This window comes from Clinocottus analis, unplaced genomic scaffold (genome assembly GCF_023055335.1).
Source record: "Clinocottus analis isolate CAN_PGR_092001 unplaced genomic scaffold, fCliAna1.0.p SCAF_18, whole genome shotgun sequence".
NCBI lineage: Eukaryota > Metazoa > Chordata > Actinopteri > Perciformes > Cottidae > Clinocottus > Clinocottus analis.
The window spans coordinates 9787866-9809218 of NW_027175909.1; the positions used below are offsets into that span (position 1 = coordinate 9787866).

Genomic DNA, 21353 nt, shown 5'->3' on the forward strand with positions numbered 1-21353 from the left:
CTGTCTCGGTGGTCTACGGACAATTCCTTGAACTTCATGGCTTGGTTTGTGCTCTGACATGCACTGTCAACATAGACCGGTGCGTGCCTTTCTAAATCATGTCCAACCAACTGAATTTACCAGTTTGACTCCAATCAAGTCAGTGGAAACAGGACACACCTGCGCTAAAGTTTTAGTGTCAAGGCAAAGAAAGTGAATACTTATGTACCTTTCATGATTTTTAATAGTTTTAGATTTTTTTGAAAATCTATTTTTGATGGAAAAAAAACCTGTAGGTTGATGACGACACGCACGTCACACGGACCAAAGCAGAACCTTACGGAAAGGGAAAGTATAAATATGCCTTAAATATTTGCATTAAAACAACGGGGACGACTAAAACTACAACAAATGATTAAATAAATATATGGCAGACAATTTCAACAGAAAGGCTTTAAATATACCTGGCTTAGTTGTGTCTATCAATCGCCTCTGCTATGTTTCAGCACCAGGGACAACAGACGCACATCAAAAAGCGCTATCCACCTGAGAATAACTCCTACTCATTACGGTTGATGGATAATGAATAATGTGGGACTACTTCTCCTTATTTCATTGACTTTTGGGATTTTTGATATACATAGTCAAAGCTTCGAAGCATTTAGGTCATCATTATTCTCTAAAAACTAACAATGCAATAAACAAAAGACCACAAATGTCTATGTGGTCATTTTGACATCTGATTCTGCCTCAGCCAGTGCTGTGAGCCACAGATCGATTGTAGACAAATTGTTGTCAAAAGGTGCTTATTTATACCAGTTAATTCTTTTTGCCACCCCTTGTCTCTTTGTCTCTCTTTGTCTCTCCCCTCATGATCATTCCAGCTCTCCTCCCCTCTCAGAGTATCTCTCTGACATCCAGAGCCTAGCATTCTGTGCTATCCCTCCCTTTCCCATCCTGCGACATCCTGAAGTGACTGCCAGTGTTAAAGATTCATGAGCGTGATCAGCTTTCAGTAAATGTGGAGGAGGAGGGGGGTTGCTCCGGGTTGCACTCTGGCACTTTAGAGCCATTACCTTGCAGTGATTCTGTAGCTCATTAGTGAGACTTGGTAGCAGGCAAGGTGCATACCTCTCTTTATGCTAAGTCTACAGCAGCTTGTTTGTGTGATTTCAATAAAGTAGATTTGCCTCAAGTACTGAGCAACCAGATCACAAGGGGGTTTAAATGTAATTTAGCTGACTTTATGCATGTATACATTATAATGCAATGCTGTGCTTTAACATTATTGCATCGGATATACAGTTACAGAAGGTAGTCTGAACAGTGACACCCAAGGTAAAAAGAAAAAGGCCCATTACCTGTTTCGTTCACTTTGTTTCCCCATCTATCTTTACTGTCTTTACACTCATTTTCTCCCCAGCTCGTTCCCTGTCATTGATCTGATTCCTCTATAGGTTCTGAGTCATTCAAGTCGTGTTAAGTTCAAGGTTTCAAATTCGCATTGCTCTTAATCTTTTTTTAATCCATCATCACAGTCCTCCCTCCATCTCCCAATGCCTCCCCATTGACCCAAACCTAATATCAGAACATCTGGTTCAAGGTAACGGCAGCTGTAAGCAAGGCCAGAGTTCACTGCAGACCCCCACCCAAGCTGCGTTCTGTTTAATTGATATTGGTTTTAAATGCATGTTTGTCTTTAATACCATCGGACATGGTTCCAACATGTTTCTGTGTGTTTTGGCTCTCTCAGCACTTCTTCTCACCCTTGCATATATTGAGATGTAAAATGAGAAGATGCGAATCCTCTGGGCTCCTCCTCCCCTGTCATGATTTCCTCTTCAGTTTGGGGAAAATAAATGGCCCACGTTGCAGCACACCAGAAGCAGTCTTTATTGCGCTCTCGTTCTGTTTCTCTCTCGGGGCCCGTTGTGCCAAGAAGCCATGTGAGGACAGATTACGCACCAGAGAGACATTGTTCAGTGTCCCACAGTGGTTTTGCACTTTCTGAAAGAGCCCCCGTTATTATAGTGCAGGAGACTTCAAACACTTCCCCAATAGTGTTTGAAGTAAATTAATGCACAGTCATGCCCAGCACTCTCTGAGTTCGAGAAGCACTGGGTGTGTCTTTATAATCAAAGCCCTCCTAACCCACATCATTACAGGAATGGCACACTGGCACATGCCCTCTCCCCTTGGCAATCAGACACAGATTCCCCCCACCACCCTTCTGCATCTGTTTTTTCCCCTTTCCTTATACTATGACTGGAATTGGTGATTCAGTGTTTTTGAAGCCTCCCCCCTCTGGTGATTTGTACGTAGCTCATCTCACTCTGCGTGGTAATGTTAACTGAATTTCATAAAAGAATAACTGTGTAGTAATAATAGCTCTACCTGAATGTTAAAAGGGGTATCACGGCTTTACAATGTATGTTCTTAATAAACATTAGACGTTTGAACAAAACACTGTCACAATGTCCATTATAACTTTGTACAGTGTGTATGGTGTACCTAATAATGTGACATGGGAGTGTATATCACAAGATGGAAAATGTATGCAAAATCCTATATGTAAAAGAAGAAAATCAATATTTAAAAAATCATTAGTTTGGATTAGGGTTACACTACAGATATTGTATAAGGATGATGTGATGATCTTCTCTGTATGAATTTGCTAAAAGTCGACAAACGGATCCTTCTAGTCACATCCATCAAGTATTGCTTGATGAGCCAAAATATCCGGAAATTGTCAAATATATGAAATTCTGGTATTTCGAAAAATAGCTGGATGCTGCCGTCATGACTGGTTTTGCGTCCCCATGCAGCCAACATGGTGGCCTCGCGCCACCATGTTTGGCATCACTATTAAATTTGCCTGGCAATGTGTGTCCTCTTTTGGGTGAGACATTTTCTTGCGTCACTGACACGGCTGCATTTAAAGGTTTAATTTGTTATGAGGCATTTATTACAGTTGGATACAGTGTGTCATGTTCAGGTTGTACCATCTGAGTTTGACAGGAAGAAACGTTGTCGTCTTCAACTCTCCGGGCAACGACAGCAGCAGCAGCAGCCGATTGTTGTTTCTACATTCCTACCTCGCCAGACTGGTTGGCTCCAGCTCAGTCGTGGAGAGTCTGCGCCTGTGACACCTAAGACATTAGCAATGACACACCTATGATCACCTCCCTCAAGTGCACCTCAGGCTTTCAAAGTCAATAGATTTTTCAAACTTTAACTTGTCTTTATCCGTGTGTATCCTTTTCTGTTTCAATGCATATCTCCAAGCTAAAGTGGGTAATATATTAATATTAATCAATATTGTGTTGTAAGCATCCACATTGTTGGATATTGGACATCAGTGGTGTCTTTTCCTGTTTTTTAGGGCTTCATTACAGTAAATGTTTTATTTTCTAAACTTCCCAGACTGTTCTAGCTATTCAGTTATTTACCTTAACACGCTTAGTCATTATATCCACATGACTGATTATTATTCATCAAAAACAACCTGTATTGCGTGAACATTTTGTAAATGATCAGCACTACATCGAAGTACTGCCCCACGAGGTATTTGGTCAAAGAAGAATTGTCACCATATCACCCAGCCCTTCTCTTTGCATACTATTATGCAAAGGAATTAGGAATTATTAAAGTGTCTATCTATCTATCTATCTATCTATCTATCTATCTATCTATCTATTGAGTCCTGATATTAAAATAAAATTTCTGGTCCATCGGTTTAACAAACGGTTCAGATATTGGAAAATCCTCGGCACTGTGCTTATTACAGTAGTTTAATATCATAACCCTTCACTTAGCCCAATGAGTCAGTCACACAGATAAGCCGTGGTGAGGAGGAAAACCTGTAATGTAGTGACCAGTGTCGAGTTCACACTGGCAGGGCTGACCTGTCAGCACACAAATATACAATTACGGTTGCTGTCTTATAAGTGTGTGTTTGCATGAGAGGGCTGGGAAGAGGGAAGGGGGAGGGAGGTCTGGGTAGAGGTGTTTACCACACTTATGTAAGTGAGAACTTGAGCTCATCACTACTGCAAAGAGTCAAAACAACTGCATGGAAGGCTATCTGCTCCAATAAACCTCACGTCCCCAGCGTCATTTCCAGTCAGATCTTTGGTGTGTACTTTCCCAATGGTCGTCCGGCTGCCAGCAACAGCAAGCAGTTGGCCAAACAAAGTGTAGCTAGCAGTTCATACTTCCAAGTGTAAGAGAGACTTTCTTGAAAGATTTTGCAGATCTTTCACATTGTCTGTTTACTCTTCTCTCCTTACCATTGTTTACTGTTATGACAATGGGATATCACTCTACCATTAATTTGTCTAGCTTTGTTGCAGGATATTTATTTAAATGTCATATGCTTTCATTCTTAATACTTGTGTGAAGAAAGATTCCATACCATCTGTCTAACATAAGGTAGCTTGCAATGACTGATGGGCCATATGTCTCAACTTACAATACTAATGAACTAAATGAGCTGACAGCTTGATGAACTGCAATCTTGGTAGATGCCCTCCAGAATTTGACAATCAGTTCAACATATAATTAATTTACTTACCCAACCCCCACTTACCCTACATGGCTCTGAGTCAATGATATCTGCACACAGCACAGGTGCACCAAAGAATATCTCTTAGGCATGCATGCATGCATGAATGTATGCTCGACCTTATCAACCACGCGACCACAGCTTTTCAGTGTCGCTGGCCTAGCTTAACTAATGCTAGCTCAATGTTGACAGCTCAATAAAATATAATTTAGTTTATTTAAATGCGTTTTGGTTGTTGGAGTGTTTTCCTCTATAATACACACTCATTCCTTTATGAAATGGGACATCAGACTATTTTCTCCTACATTAGGGTTTTTCACAGTTTAAGATTCCTAAATGTGGCTTTAAGAGGTTCTTTGTTTCCCTTTTTTAATTACTCGGTTAAACAAGGTGAAATTGGTGGTTGTGCTTTTCTTTTGCAATCGTTAAAGTGGCAGAAATGCGAGTGGATACTTTATGCAGTGTCCTTCTGAAGATAGATTGGTTGGCATGCGTCATCATGAACTAAGCTCACATGTACTAGATTTATTTTGAACAACAATGGATGTTATTTTTTTAAGAGGAAACACACTAGGTGTGGAAAAAGAGGACATTATCTGTCTGAAACGCACAAACTGTAGAAGCAGAGTTGGGCTTTCTGGGACAACTTCCCCTACTTCCTTGGTGCATGAAGCAGCATGCTCGCATTTAACTACGCCTCATTTCCACTCGACTCACTTATTGGTAACGGGTCCTTTTCTCTATTTTGTTGTCTACTGCGATGTAGTTGGGATTCATGGCGACTCTGCATGAAACTGTTGTGTAATATACAACACAACAGTTGCTTAATCCTTTCCCCGGCCACCAAGCAGAGGAACGTCTGCACTTCATCAACTGTACGGCGCATTTACTTTTTAATGTTGGGTTTGTGCAGGATGTTAAAGTTGCTATTTTAGTGACATTTCTCTCTGACCAATACCTGTTCTGCAGTTTTATAACTCCATCTTTCGGTGTGGACTCCTCTCTCTCTCGCAACTTCGACTGGGGTGATACCAAAAACAAATGGGTAAAAGCTACAACTTGTGGCAAAGCAGGGCCGTACCACGTAGTGTCCTTTCAAAGCTTTGGCAAGAAAGCTTGAGCTTTGTTCAAAGAGAAACTCTCGACCCCGAGTGACCAATGTTGATAATGAACTAATTGACACAGCTCTGTACAGTAACACTAGTGCCGAGCTGTTTATATTTGCCCAGAGATCTTTGGCGTTCTCTGGGAGTGGAGATCCCTTGCTAGTCTTCCCATGTGAAGATCGGTCACCCCAGCAACAAAAATGGCCTGCAAGCCCTCTTGCCAGGCAGTCTGACTGTCTGTGTTGGTGTCATTGAGACGTGCCTGGTATTCCAGTCTTTCTTTTTTTTTTTGTCTCAACGTACACTGACCCATCATTACTGCTATGTCAAGGAGACGAAAGCGACCAATCATATCCGGCCCAGCGGGACAAGCCAGACCAATCAGGTCTAGAATCCCCATGGTAACTTGTGCTGGAAAGCCCAGACACAACCAATAGGAACGGAGAGTGCCACTTAGCTATGAGAGTTTTAATGGCCTGTTTCTGTTGTCATTAATAAAAGCACACAACCTCTGCTGTAGAGACCGTTATAATTTCAGTAGCGAGCACAGTGCCACAGCATAACGACACGCAGATGCCATAATGCAAGGACACATGTACAGTGATGTTTGTGTTCATTACTCCTCCATACACCGTACAGGACTCGAGTCACTTATCAACAGAACAGTGGGAATGTGTATTACCCTTCAGAGTCTCCTCTGCCTCTCCAGCCACTGCTGCTTTGACTTCATCCATTTGAGCACAGACCCTACCATTAGCTTAAAGTAGGTCACTCAAGGCCAGGAGGGAGCCAGACTCAAGTTTGCACGGTCACTAGCTCCCTGTTTTAGTTTAGCCTGCTTCTGCTAAGCTATGTTTTTCCTCTCTGCTCTACGCTGTGCTGTACTCTGTTGTGCATTATGTAATGGCTGAGCAGTGACCGGTGTTTGTCACCCGTTTCCATGGTTTGAGGGGCTGAGAGTGTATCACAACAGCCTGCCCCCAACCGAGTGCATTGTGCTGGGGGGGGGACTGTCTTTTTCTCTCTTTCGGTCTCGTTTCAGTCTGTCGTAATCATTCACTCCCACTGTAACCCTATTAAAGCAAATGGCTGCAGACCATACATCTTGCAAAAAATACATCATTTTCAGGCATATATTTTCAAATGTCCCCATTTGTTTTGAAACACTACAAGTGTTCACATCCTCTGTGCAGCAGGTATTTTATATTGAAATCCAAGTCCATTAACTACCATCAAATTTTGGTGCAGATGACATTGGTAATTAATAAGACATTACTTTGATCAATAATTGATTGTCTTTCATTAAGTAGCATGAAGTACAGCCTTTGCCGACTTGCGGGGTAAGAGGAGGAGCACAATATAATATAGGTTGTTAAGGATGCTCAACGTCTACAGCAGAACAAGTCTCCAAAGGCTCTTAAGTTGTTTTGACTGTCCCTACATTGATTTAGATTAGGAACACAACATACATTTATACCATGACCTAGTAGCATTGAAATGCAGAGTAAGCCCTCAGCCAGCTTGTCACTTTAGATCGCACGAGTCCCAACATGAATTCGTACTTAAGATCTCGTGCTCTGTGGCCTGATTTCAGAAAGAGCAGACAATATATTATTGTTACATTCCAGTTTTGAGTGACTTACAAATCACGACAGGTAAAGCAATCTCAGAGGCACTCTGTAAACAGGGACACATGTTGTGATCATAAACCCACTCTGCTCTTACTGTGGGCTTTGCCTGGTATCGTGTAACGAATGTGCTTTTCTTGGTACATGGTTGAGCGCACAGTCTGGTGCTGTGGGCAAAGCTCCGTGTTCTCATTTCAGTGTCTCTGGGGAGAACTGCACCATCAGAGAGAAATGATTGAATCTCTTTCTCCGCTCCATTTTCACTCATTTCTCCCGGAGTGGATCAACCTGTGCCCCCAGCACAGGATTGTGTGTGTGTGTGTGTGTGTGTGTGTGTGTGTGCGTGTGCGTGTGTGTGTGTGTGTGTGTTGTATGCATATGCACATGTTGGTAGGCTCACACACCTACAGTATATAACTGGTTTCCGCATAATTTTGCCTTTGGCGTTTGCAGTCAATCCATTAAATTCCTTATGTGTGTTTTCATGAAGGTTGTCCCTGTGTGTTTATTTATTTTTCTCTTTAGGCGCTGATATGCATTGAGGATGAGTGGAGTCGGTGAAAACCCATCTGACCCTGCCAGGGCAGAGTCACGAAAACGCAAAGAATGTTCTGCCGAACTTCTAGGACCCAGGTAAGTCTTGTAACTCAAGCCAATTGGCAGATTTCTCCCACAGAAAGACCTTAAATACGTAATTTAATTGAGTACAATTGAATGCGACCGGAAAGGAAATAGTCTTTCCACACAATTGTCAGGTTCAGAAATCAACATTTTTTTCAAAAGCAACTTGGTTCAACAACCACTGCTTTGCAAAATTGCCAAACAGTTTATAGCCCATTAAAAAAACTGAGTTTTGAAGATGTTGAGAATTGGAATTAAGCTCCAGCCTCTTAATACATTCTAGCAGTTATCAAGAGTGGCTGTGTGATATTGTGGCAGCTAACCCTGAAGCGCTGTTACAGTCTGTACAATAAATCTGCATAATTTATCTGTAGACGAGCATTAAAGAATGAGGTTTTTTTTTTATTGATGTTGTGCTACATGTTGGCACAATGAAGAGGCCTAGAGATACATTTCAAGCAATATGGAGAATATTTGACCCCTGCTTTGTCTCTCTCCTGACTCCTCTTCATGAGATGGGTTATGGTTTGCAGTAGATGTTGTGCACTGTCATTTGGCAGCTATGAAAACGAGAGGGCTCTTCAGTCATGTCAAGAGATGTGTGCGGACACTCGTCCGTGGTGTAGTTTTATAAATGGATCTTCTTTCCTGCCCTGCTCTAGGTTCTTTCTGTCATTGTGAGAGAATTGTTTTTCAATACATGCAATTCACCAACACTTTAAACCTCTTTTTCATGCTTTTTGATCCCCATGCTGTTACCACCTTCTTTGTTGTTTTTTCTCACCCCAGTCTTCTCTGTGTCTCTTTAGTCCAAAGCGGAGCAACGAGAAGCGCAACCGCGAGCACGAGAACAAATACATCGAAGAGCTCGCCGAGCTGATCTTTGCCAACTTCAACGACATCGACAACTTCAATGTCAAGCCTGACAAATGTGCAATCCTGAAGGAAACTGTGAAACAGATCAGACAAATAAAAGAGCAAGGTACAAACTCTAATGATTTTTTTTGACACATTATCTATGTCTGTTGAAGAAAAAGTCAAGGTTATAGGTCCCTAAGAGATCAACAGCGAAAGGAATACCATTACTGTTCAGCTGTTTGCTTTTTCTAAAGCCTTTAATTCACAATACCTGTTCATCTACAGTATTTTCCGTCAGGTTGTATGACATACAACCTTCATATATGGCTGAGTTTAAGTGAATACCTTCAAATTGATCTAACAGTAGTTTGAATTGAAGCTATGTATGCTGTGAATAAGGTGCTACACTATCATGGATATGCTTAGGATGTGGTTATGGTTTTAAGGCTCCAATATAACCACAAGTGCCACAGGTGGCACTGTATTGGCAGAAGCATCAGATTTGATGGCATAAATATTATGGTTTGGGATCTGCTCCACACACAATAATTGATGTTGTTATTAAGGAGCAGCACATGTGATTTAATGTTCCCTCCATCACTTCATCATGTGGATGAACCAGAGTAGTTTTTTGTTGGCTGCTGGTCTTTCCCATTTCTATCATGAGCCAGAACATCAGGCAAATGGATCAGCTTGTTCAGTTGTACTTGCCAGCTTCTCCTTTTTGGTACTCTTTAGCAATTAGTTGAGGTCTGTGTTTTGACTTTTTTCATGTTGGATTTACCAGACCGACATCAATGGTATCGTAATTTTTCTTCTTATAGATCCATATATATCACATAAACAGTAAGGCAGATATTAAACTGTTGTAATAAGCTTGTGACCTGGATACCAGAAGAAGAAAAAAATAGCCGAGTGACGGGGAGACAAAGAATGGGCCACTCGAGGTATACGTGAATCAGACCAACTTATGATGTCAACTTAATTTGTTTTATGTGACTCATACAGCCAAGCGTTATGTAATGGTGAACAATGTGACGCAAAAATCACACATAAACTCTAGCTACCGTCTGACCGTCCCTCCCCCACTCTACTGTCTTATTTCATACTTCATCCCTCCCTTTCCTTTCCTCACTCTTGTTTTTTTTTTTCTTACACTAGGCTAGAGTAACATCCCCAGGCTGTGTCTAAAGGCAGGATTGTGTTTGTACAGCCACCTCTGAGGGGAAGGGCTAAACAGTCCTTGCTTTTCTGCTCCAGCAATAGACACCTTTTTATAGCCAACACAGAGAGCTTCACCTCATCTTGCATGGTTCAGAGGGGCATCAATTTAAGCAGCCATTCGTTTTTTTCTTTTCTTTCTTGTTGCACTTGAGCCAGGGATGCCCTAAAAGCTCATGTATATGTCTTCCTGCTCAAAATCTGTTATATCATTTCCCCATCACCATGTGTTCTTTTCATTGCATCTGCCATCTGTTTAGTATTTTTTGGAGTGCACAATCTCTCTTTCTATAGGCTTGTTATTGTTCTCCCCCTGAGAGCATCATTACTATGTGAAATATATTCTCTGTTTATGGTGACTGTACAGAATGTATTAAATTACACAAAAGTGATTTAATACATTAAATTCTCACTGATGGGTGTGACAGCCCTGAAGAGACGTGCAATGCTGCTATGATGGCCTTTTAAAAAAGAGTGGCCTCCTACTGAAAGCTGTTAATTCATCCCTGTTTGTTCCTCTCATGCTGTCTGTACACATTTTCCTTAATTGAAATCAGGGTGGAGTTGTGTGCTTGGCATAGGCTTACATTTTTTCTGTTTCGATCTTGTTGCTTCTTAATAGACAATATGTTAAAGAGTTATGATATCTTTATAGAGCCTGTAAAATATGGGCATCGTCAAGAGTTTTACAACTTCCTTTACAAGCCTAATTGCTTAATAGCTGGAGGCTGACATACAGTAGCTGCTGAGCTGCTGCTGGTAGATAGTTAAATGCATTATTTATATTGATCATACATATGTGAGAAATGTCAAAATACACTACTATGTACATTTGAGGGAAAAGAATAGACTATATGGTAAATATCTTGCTAGTTATAGACTATGTAGCAGACACAACCATGATGATAAAGCTGCTCCACCCTCTATCTGTGGCTCAGTTCTGGAGACGGACGGAGAGCCAGTGAGGGCTGCATTGACATTGAGTGATGGGTCTGTACCCAGGGCAGCTGTGCTGGTATACTGGGCCCCGCTGGGCCTGGAGAGGTCCTGCTGATGCACACATCATTAATGCTGAAAGAGATGAATGTGGGTCTGTGCGGTGTTGCATGAGCCCCCCCCCTCTCTCTCTCTCAAAAAAAAGAAAGGAGGACATGATTTTGTTTGCTTTTCACCACAACATTCTCTCACCATATGGTCAGCCCTCTTCTTGGCATGGTGCGACAGTTAAATGTGTCCCCCCAACAGCCCACTCATATTCCGCCTCTCATCATCATCTCCAAAAGTAGGGCAGCCTACGCTCTGAACATAAGGCTTCTCTGCATGGTTATTAACCCAATCACTCAGATGGACACATACACAACACCACACCACAGTGCAGGTACAGGAGCTTATAGGATACTCTGATTTTCAGTCCGAAGCAAACCCGGCACAATAATTACATTAAAAGATTTGTGGCAACACCTTTTGAGTCGATAGCAAATCTAGTTTTGGTAATATTTTAGACCATAAGTACATGTATGCAACAAGTCATACTATAGGTACATACTTAGAAATCCAACAGGAGTATGGGGTCACAAGCATACACTGCAGATAAGTTATTTGAGAAAGGCCACCCATGGCTAAAGAGTATCAATGTTGAAGATCTTTTCCAAGTAATAAGTGGTCTTGCAGGAATAGTTATAAATGAAGACTCTTAGAAGCCTTTATAGTTTATGACCTTCTGAAATCACTATCTTAGATCTCTGCTCAAATTGCTGCGCCAAAATATCAAACCACCTTTAAGATTTAAACCAGTGTTTCTCAGAGACAATTATTGTCATGTGTCTTTAAAAAACATACCTTTCTGTTTGTTTGTTTTTTCATTCTTCACAAGAAGTTCCTTTATCTAAAATCGTAAAAGGGATTTTGGTCAACTCTTGGGGTTATTCTTTGCCACTTCACCACATAGTAACAACTTGCGACTCTATTGGGAGCTGTTTACACACTGTCACTGTCTCCATAATAGCTTTTCTTTTTGGACGTGACAATGCAATCCATCCAGTGGCTGCCACCAGCGTGGCAGCTGCGTACTCTGACACAGTCCTTTACAACAACCTTTCACTCTGCTCGCTGCTCACTGCTTGGTACTAAGCCATGGCAACATGTTTTGACAATGGGACAAAATGTGTTTGCTTTCTAGCCGGAAAGATACTGGTTCAAAGTCTTGAACAACAAGTGACCTCTTTGAAGTATGCGGGTCAATGTCAGAGCGAAGCAAAAATTGTTTCTCTCATTGTTGACCTGCATGTTTTGGGGTTATGTTTTGTGATGCAGTTTTGTTCCCCATAACAACAGCATACCATCACTTAGAATAACTACAGGGAAAGTGTATGTCAAATTCATGAAATTAAGATGCATCTTCTCTTGAGTCTATTGTTTTTTTTGCCTCTAACCTTTTGTCATTGACTTTTCTGTCACCAGAAAAAGCTGCGGCAGCAAACGAGGAGGAGGTACAGAAGGCTGATGTTTCATCAACAGGCCAAAGTTTGATTGACAAAGATGCCTTGGGACCAATGATGCTGGAGGTGGGTTATCTTGCTCTTTCTTAGTGTTATATCAAGTAACCAAACACTGAACACTTGCATAGAGTATACTCCTCTTTACATCAAGATCGGTATATAAGGAAGAGTTCTATCTGTAGAGAACAATCCCAAATAGGTCACACTCGGTAGTGGTTGTGTGTGAGTGTAGCTGCGTGGTGTAAATGCTGCCAGCATCTTGTATCTGCCCCGGATTGGCTGTAAATCACCAGGCAGAGCAATGGCCTCGTTGTCCGGTGGAGGGCCACTGAAGTGCTTACGTATAATGGGAAAGAAAGCAAGAGCCTAGCGAATGAATCAGTTCATTGAGCCTCCCCTCTCACTCACTTCCTCCCTCCCTTTCTCTCTCTTACTTGTTCAGTTCTCGTTTCTCTCGCCCTCCCATCTTTTCTTCATTTGCCTCCAGATCTGTCCTGTCATGGAATATTTATAGCTCTCCTGGTCCAGCGTCACTGAATCGACATACTAACTTGCAGCTAAATATAGCCCAGTGCAGCCTGCATGCTTTCCCATCTGTCAGCAGCCCCAAACACACAGCGATCGGCCATTCACACCGGCTCTTCTCTGGCCATGTCCCCGTCCGCCAGCGCGGGCTCATGTCATTACAGGATGCTCTGAGGGGATTGACTGTCGACAGGATATACACACATGCCCCATGACCCTCTTCCAAGGCTTTCTGCTGCCCACTCTCATGCGAGCGCAGGAAGACGGAGAAAGACGTGAAAAGAAATGTTAATGTGCTGCTGTTTTAACCCTCTGGGAGCAGGTCTTGTTCTGTCACATGACTAGTTTGGCATCTACTTTAAATTCCTGGGAGATAGCTCCTTGTGGTTGCTGTTGTGTGGCGTGACGACATTTTCAGAAAATAGAAGAGACAACGGACGTGTTTTGAAATGTTGTGATACCAGTGCTGATATATTACCCGTGTTTAATTACAAATACAAAGACAACACTGATTTTACTTTGCTAGTTTCTATAGAAACCTCTTTTTGTGCCTTCATAAAAGTTTAAAGTATAAAATAAACATTTAAGTTATCAACTAATTCGAACTTTTGCCTTGAAAATACATAAATACTAAAATTGGCAATTATTATTTGTATCAGTAAATATCTAATCCAATAACTAAATAAACAGGAGTACAAATCTAACCAGACATTTGATGCAAGATTGAGGTACTTGACAGTATTTGATATTCAGTGTTACATACGCATTTCTTTCTATACAAAAACACAACTTCAATACCGAGTTCCTAGAGACCTGTTTGAATTGTTTTTAACGAGACAGCTGTGCTTTGTCATGCGGAAAAAACATTGTGGTTAGCAAGAATTTATGTGAGAAGAGATCCTGTTTGCAAAGCAACAATATCATATCATAAATAACACTAACACCAAGATCGGAGAAGGGAGTAGACCAGACCCTGTTCCCTACGGCATAACAATTCACACCATAGTGTTCATTGCTGTGGGAGGTTAAGCAGTACAGAATTGTACATCAGGACAATAGGCTGCGAGTAAAATGGAGCATGATAAGTTTGGTGCTTTGTAGTGTATTTATACAGATTGTATTCATTTGTATCAGCTTTAGTCACCTCGATAGTGTATATTTAATCAGGGCATTATAAATGAAGGTATTGGCTAACAACATTATTCAAGAGCCTCTGGAAGAAGGCAGGGGTTGGCACTAAAGAGTGTTTGCTCTGTTTATGTTTGCCCTACTTGTCCAGTACACGGCCTTTCTTCACACGAGTGGACTTGCACAACAACCATGTTGCATTTTGGAACCGCTTCGCTTCATGTAGTGATGGATGAGATCTCCCTAAGTCTATTTTCAGCGTGTGCTGTGTTAATGCAGGCCAGGAAAAATGTGTTCCAATGTGATAATGTGCAACATGGGATGTATGACTTTGTTACACTCCAAAATTGAGCCTTCTGGTTGTAGGTTATGCAGCGTAGTTGCAGAGACAGTTGACTACTATAGATGCACACTGGTGCTGTATTAGGGCAAGGGTGGGGAAACCAAATATGCTATATATATATATATATATAATTAATTTACAGTTCATGTACTAAAAAACAGCATAAATACATGTAATGTAAACTGGTTGGTGCAGGTCATGATTATTTTAAGCAGAGGCGAGGCACAGACACCTTGGCAGTAGTCTCTTATCTTGCCACTAGATTTTACAGCTTTACAACCACCAGTATTCCCTTTTAAGGGCTCTGGGTGATTTGATGGCCTAATTGACACCATCTTGTGTGTAATGACCAACCTGGGGCTATATTCATTCAATTAAGTGCTGCTCCTTCACATCCCCCAATCTCTGCAGACGCATGCTTCTATCCTGCTTTCTATCAGACACACTGACGTTGAGCATCTGCAGGAGTAATTGCCTCATTTTTAACACAATGTAGATGTGCTGCATATTTACTCAACTTGATAGGAATTACCAGTGAAATATCAAAACGGCTCCTTGGAAAGTTTTCCCTCCCATTTTTAGAACGAGTTTATTTTGACCACAGGTCAGCTAAAGGTACACATACAGTGGACGTCTGACGTTCTCTTTATATCTGGAATTTGGGCTATGTACGAAGCACTGGAAATCCTTTGTAAATCCAAATTGAGCTTGTGGTGTTGAATGTGAGAGAACTCGAACAGTAATATTATCCCAATTTACTATGGGCGGAGAAATGCATATGGTAGGGTAACCTACTCTGGTTCAGTGTTATAGCAGCTTGTCGTCGGCCAGTATTAGTGGGAATTATAGGTTTGCCAAAAGTTTTACTCGCCTCCTTTTGCTTCCATTTTACTGTCAAAGATCTGTTCAGTGTTGATGTTGAAAATTCAATAAACAAACTTGCCTGCTCTGATCTTCTCTTTCTTTTCTCTCGTTGACTTTTCCAGGCCCTGGACGGCTTCTTCTTTGTGGTGAACATGGAGGGTAACATTGTGTTTGTGTCTGAAAATGTGACCCAGTACCTGCGCTACAACCAGGAGGAGCTAATGAACACCAGTGTCTACAGCGTGCTGCACGTCGGGGATCATGCCGAGTTCATCAAGAACCTGCTGCCCAAATCTCTCGGTTAGCCACAAGCTAATTCTCCCTGCCAGCCTTTGCTTTGCTCTCTGTCCTTTTTTTACCTCTCAGTTTGTGACTCGCTGTGTCACTTGTGTTTTTTTTCTCTCTCTTCCTCTCTCCCTCTCTCTCTCTCTCTCTCTCTCTCTCTCTCTCTCTCTCTCTCTCTCTCTCTCTCTCTCTCTGTCCTCATGTTGCATCACTCCCACCTGTGCTTGTACCCTAGCAGGCTCTTGTGCACACCCTGGCCTCATCTCTAGCTTGTGTGCTTCCTCTGTCTTGTACCATCATCACCTCTCTTTAGTCTCTGTTAAAACATTTCGCGGTGGCTGTTTTATCATGTCAGTTTAATTTAAATGTTTCTTGTTTAAACTGTTATGGAGAGGAGTTGGGGAAAACCTGAATAATACCAAATGTTACGTAAGCTTTATATACAGGGTTGACACTGCGCATATATAACCTATAGGTTCTTAATTTTCACTTTTGCTGATGCTCAGCCCAGACATTTTTTCTCGCTCCTCTCTTTTCCTCCCTCCCTTTTCAGCTAATTAACTTCTTTTTTCGGCTTCTCTCCCCTGTCAGCAGCATGCCTCCCTTTCTATATCTCATCTCATGCCCTTCCGTCCCCTTCTCTTCACTTTGTGTGTAATTCTCACCCGTACCAAGTTCCCATTTATATGTTCTCGATTTCCTATTTCCTAGCCTCCCTGAAAAGCATTGTCTTTATGCTAGCATTGCTCATCTCATGAAGGCAGGCCATTTATTTTCGTATGCCTTTTTTCTTTTCTCCTGCAGTCTTGCACTGTTCTTTTCCCCGTCTCCTCTTTCATCTTTCATGCCTACCTCCATTTCTTCTCCACAATCTACCTCTATATTTCCTCTATGTAAGAGGTGATCGCAATGTATGTCAGTGCACCCCGTCAGCAACACTTTCTAAGTCCCTTCTCCCCTTTTCTCTCCTGGTGCTTGGGATTGAGGTCTGAGTGCCCAGCCATCTGGGTGGGAGAGCAGCACAGACCGGAGTACCCTGGAAACGATCAGCGGGCTGTGTCCCAGATACTGGGAGATTATCAATGCACTGAATGAGATCACAAACCAGATGGAGTGTGATGGGAGTTTGCTAGAGTTAAATGAGTTGTGTGCGTGACTGTACATGTCTCTTTATCTTTTTTTGTATGTGTATGTAAGTGCGCGTGTGCCTGCATGAGTATGTACATATGCGCGTTTGCTCGCGCCTGTGTAAGTGTTGGAAAGAAGAAGAAAGATTGGCAATGATGTTTTAGAGGACATGCATATGGAGGCCTGGCTGTGATGCATGGCGGTGGATAGATGGCACAGGGCTCAGGGTTCCAACTGCTCATTATGACTGATCTCTACCCAGCAACTGCTCGCTCCTTTTTACACTTTCTGCCTTCATTCTCTCTGTCTTGCTCTCATTACGTCTTTCACTTGCAGCGTGGTAGCCTCTCTTGGTGATGCTGGTCGCTGCTCCCCGTTTGGTTGTTCTTTTTTGGCTGCAGTAAAAATGTATCGAATAACATTTCCAGGTGGTCGGCCACATTGTAAATCTCCCTCGCCCCTCCTTGCTCCCCTGCAGTGAATGGCGTCCCGTGGTCCAGCGAGGGTCCGAGGAGGAACAGTCACACATTCAACTGTCGGATGCTGGTCAATCCCCACAGCGACAACCAGGACGAGCTGCACGAGCCTCAGCAGCAGAAATATGAGACCATGCAGTGTTTCGCCGTTTCGGAGCCCAAGTCCATCAAGGAGGAAGGAGACGGTACGGAACGAGAGTGGGAGATAGTGTGGAAAAGAGAGGGGATAGATAGTAGAGGATAATTCAACACAAAATGAGTTGCCCTACAAAACGACCTTGGGCAAGCATAGTTTTGGGATCTGTTGAAATGGCCTCAATTCCTGTGATAGGTATAGTACCAGTTACATTTTTGACTGTCTTTCTTCGATATAAGAAACATCAAAATGTGACCGCTGCTGATTGGACGAGGTATAAATATGAATCCAAGTTGCAGCCATTTACATTATGCTTATGTCATTGAGAATTTGCCGTATTTCGTCTTAAAACTGCCATCGTATGTAAAAAGTTGTAAAAGCAACTGATGAGGAGCAGCTCTGGTGCCACTCAACTTACATCCATGAAAAGTTAAGTGACACAAGGGAGACGAGAGGCTGGGCAGCTGTCATTAAAGCCTATCTATAATTCATGTACATCCCTCACAAACCTAGGCAAATGACGCCAAGGAAAGGGTGTAGCTTTGATTGCAGCAGTACTAAACCAGTCTGTTGATAACCTTCAAATAATTCTCAACATAAAGCGTCAACAGCTTTTGAAGCATATGTGAGAATAGTGAAGCTGCGTTTGCAGTGGCCGCTGGCATAAACGTCTCGCTTTCTCTGGGAAATTATTGAAATTGTATGTTGGCTCTGCACTCCTGACGGTGTTCAGACAGTGAAAGGTCACTGGGCTTTAGACTGGAACTTGAGGTTCTGTAGTTTAAGTACATTTCCATCACAAGTGAAGGTCCTTTATCCCAAAACTTTAAGCACCATGTAAAGCCTTGATACGTAAAGCTCTCAAAACAATTCAAAAATGTTACATCTGAACTACCTAAATCCTCTTTGCTCAGTGGCTTTGATGAGCAACCATAATTTACGTCTGCCAAACTATCACTCAGTGGATAATTCAAACAATAAGTGAAAATGCAAATGTTTCACTCCAAGTCTAAACCTGTCCTTCCCTCTCTCTCTGGCTTCCTTTGTGCACCAGCTGCTTGCCAGCCATACTTTGGCAAAAAAGACTGACAAGGACCCAGGCCAGAGTTGTCCTAGTGTGTGTATGTGTGTGTGAGCAGCAAGGCAGGATCAGTGGTTGCAGTTGCAGGAATTTGTCCAGCCAGAGACAGAGGAAGGGAGGAGAGGGAAAGCAAGAGAATTGAGAGAGATTCACAGATCTAAGGGCTGGACCACCCAAGAGGTTCTGTTTACAAGTCAAAATAAGGAATGTGTGTGTAAGTGTGCTTGTGTGCGTGTGCGTTAGGCCTGGCATGCATTTCTTTGCCAGAAACATGTGTGGGATGAGGGGGTGGGGGGTATTACTGGCACAGGAAAGTTGGATGGCAGACCTTTCGGGGTCACCCCAGTCCCGAACTTGGCTGTGTGTGTGTGTGTGTGTGTGTGTGTGTGCGTGTGTGCGCGTGCGCGTGTGTTAGAGACAACTGCCATGATTGAGTGATGGCAGTCTTTAATTTTGGGCCAGGGGAGGTGTCATCAGTGTGAGATGGCACTTTAGGTGAGACCAGCCGGAGACACATGCATGCGAGCACACACACATCCAAGTACACACACAAGCACACTTGCAAAGGTCACACTTCATCATTTCCCTTGCCAACGATAGCTGCTCCTCCTCATGAAAGGAGCGGAGCCCTGATCCCTATGCTCATTAATAACTGTATTAATTATGCTGCCTGGGAATAACATGCATTTCATTTTCTTTCCCTGTCTCTGTTTCGATCATTTACGCCCCCATCCTCCCCTCTCCTCCCCTTTCCCATCCCCCTTCATCCCCTCTGTCTCTGGCCTGTCATCTTTGTTACATCCTCTACATCATCTTTCCTCCACACCTCCCAAACCTCTGTTCTCTTTTTTAGACTTTCAGTCATGCCTGATCTGTGTGGCTCGCAGGGTGCCAATGAAGGAAAGACCCATGCATCCCACGCATGAGAGCTTCACCACACGCCAAGACCTGCAAGGTACTCAAACCAGTTACACATTTGGGAACTACAAACTAATATAGTGAAGAACACTCACAGCAAACTAGATTTATTTTTCCAGCCGACAAAACCAGATCTTCTCAGCCTACAGAAATACACTGTTCAGTAAAAGCTAATGGGTCATGCCAATCATAGTGAACATTTAACATCCCATAGTCTCCCATTACCAATTTGCTAAAGCATTTTCAGCTGTTTGAATAAAACTTTGCCCTGCGTTGCAATAAAAAGTATATAGTGCCTTTACACAGGCACATCCTCAGCACAACCTCATCCCATGTCACCAGCTCATAAATCACCTCACACTACAGTTTAGGTATTTAAAGATTATTATATCCTTGGTAAAGGCCCTTAGGAGAAGGATTTTAGTTGAACAGGCTTCCCATCTCTGTCTGCACTCTGGGAGGTAAAGTACCTCTCTGAACACTCGTGCATAAATGCAGACGCTTGTCTGTGTCTCACCTGGTCTTTGATGTGCTTGTACCATTTGTACCACACACACACACACACACACACACACACACACACACACACACACACACACACACAGTTACTTGCTTTTGCTGACATATAGTAATTTACTTTAGTTCCCCACCCAGACTAGACTTATAAGCATGCCCACATTTGTTAGCCTGTTTGTTGAGGATGTTCAGTTCTGGATACAATAAGATTGAGAGTCGGATTTTTCACTCTCGTTGCTTTTGAAAATGAGAACTTGTTGGATGTTGGGTTGTGCAGTCAAAGGCTACAGTTGTGAATATATGCATGACAAGTCTTGAGTCAGTCCCTATGTCTGTTCTTTAAGTAGCAGTCTGCATGTCAGCTCTTTTAAATGCATCGCTCCCATTTAAATTTTAAACCGGTGAAGGACAACTGTTTAACTGATACGAGTGCATATTTGTGCTTGTGTTTACACACGTAGAAAAGGATGTATTTGTTGAGTTCTAAAGATAGTTGAGCAGAACTGTGACTAATAAAATGAGTCCTTCTACTGTTGTGTCTAAATGGCGAGCAAACAGTTTGTACTGCCAGGCAAACATATGTACAAATACTATCGAATCTTTTGTGGCCAGGACTTTCTCTTCAGTTGATTTCAGTGCCTCACTCGCACGGACACGTTGTAATTAAAATATAAATAGAGTAAATCCTTAGCATTTCTTCAATCAATATCAAACCACATAGCAAAGTGGCCAAGTGAAGAGCATATTCTGGTCAACAAGCTGCTCTACATGTTTATGTTAGAGAGAGACGTTGAATTCCCATCAGCTAAGCTGTAAAAGTGTATCAAAATCCTTCTTTCCATGTGTGACTAAGGCCTCTCTAATCCGGTCCTCTGTGTTTAGGTAAGATAACGTCCCTGGATACCAGTCTGCTGCGGGCGTCCATGAAGCCGGGCTGGGAGGACCTGGTGAGGCGCTGTATCCAGAGGTTTCACCTACAGAACGACGGAGAGATGTCTTTTGCCAAGAGACACCAGCAGGAAGGTAAACCCACTTTCTGCAAAGAATATCTCATTTAATTAATGGCTTTTCATAGTTAGTTCCTTTTGTTCTTGATGAGGCTGTTGTCAGACCACTGCATTAGTATTAAATGGTGATTTAATCACGGGTCAAACCATGAGTCCCTTTTTACCAAAGCTAATGGTTAATCATGGGCTTCTGCTTTGAAACCTTTAATCCATTTATATATTTATTGCTGTTACAAAAGCAAACTGAAAACCCCATTCAAACAATACAAAATAGGAAAAATAGTTATGCAATAGTTGTAAAACTCATGTTTTGGATCGTATCACAAATCAGTCACAGATTGTATCGGCACTTTTTTGCCGCTGATACTAATTGCTGATCATTGATGATCCAAATTGGCAGCGACAGATCCCTTTGTTGTTTCATTATACAGCTGGTCTGTAAGGCTACAACTATTCTTTTCTTTTTTGCAA

The 21353-nt window shown here is 42.3% G+C and overlaps 1 protein-coding gene across 3 annotated transcripts in view; it reads left to right on the top strand.

Annotated features, from left to right (window-relative positions):
* ncoa2 (nuclear receptor coactivator 2) overlaps positions 1 to 21353 on the top strand; it is a 57062-nt gene that overhangs the window by 17597 nt on the left and 18112 nt on the right. For all 3 annotated transcript variants that reach the window (XM_068581506.1, XM_068581505.1, XM_068581507.1), the window contains exons 3-9: positions 7803 to 7910; positions 8708 to 8880; positions 12438 to 12541; positions 15458 to 15635; positions 17227 to 17409; positions 19295 to 19396; positions 20758 to 20898. In XM_068581506.1, coding sequence (XP_068437607.1) covers positions 7822 to 7910; positions 8708 to 8880; positions 12438 to 12541; positions 15458 to 15635; positions 17227 to 17409; positions 19295 to 19396; positions 20758 to 20898 — 970 coding nt within the window. In that variant the 5' untranslated portion in view covers positions 7803 to 7821. The remainder of the gene's footprint in view (positions 1 to 7802; positions 7911 to 8707; positions 8881 to 12437; positions 12542 to 15457; positions 15636 to 17226; positions 17410 to 19294; positions 19397 to 20757; positions 20899 to 21353) is intronic.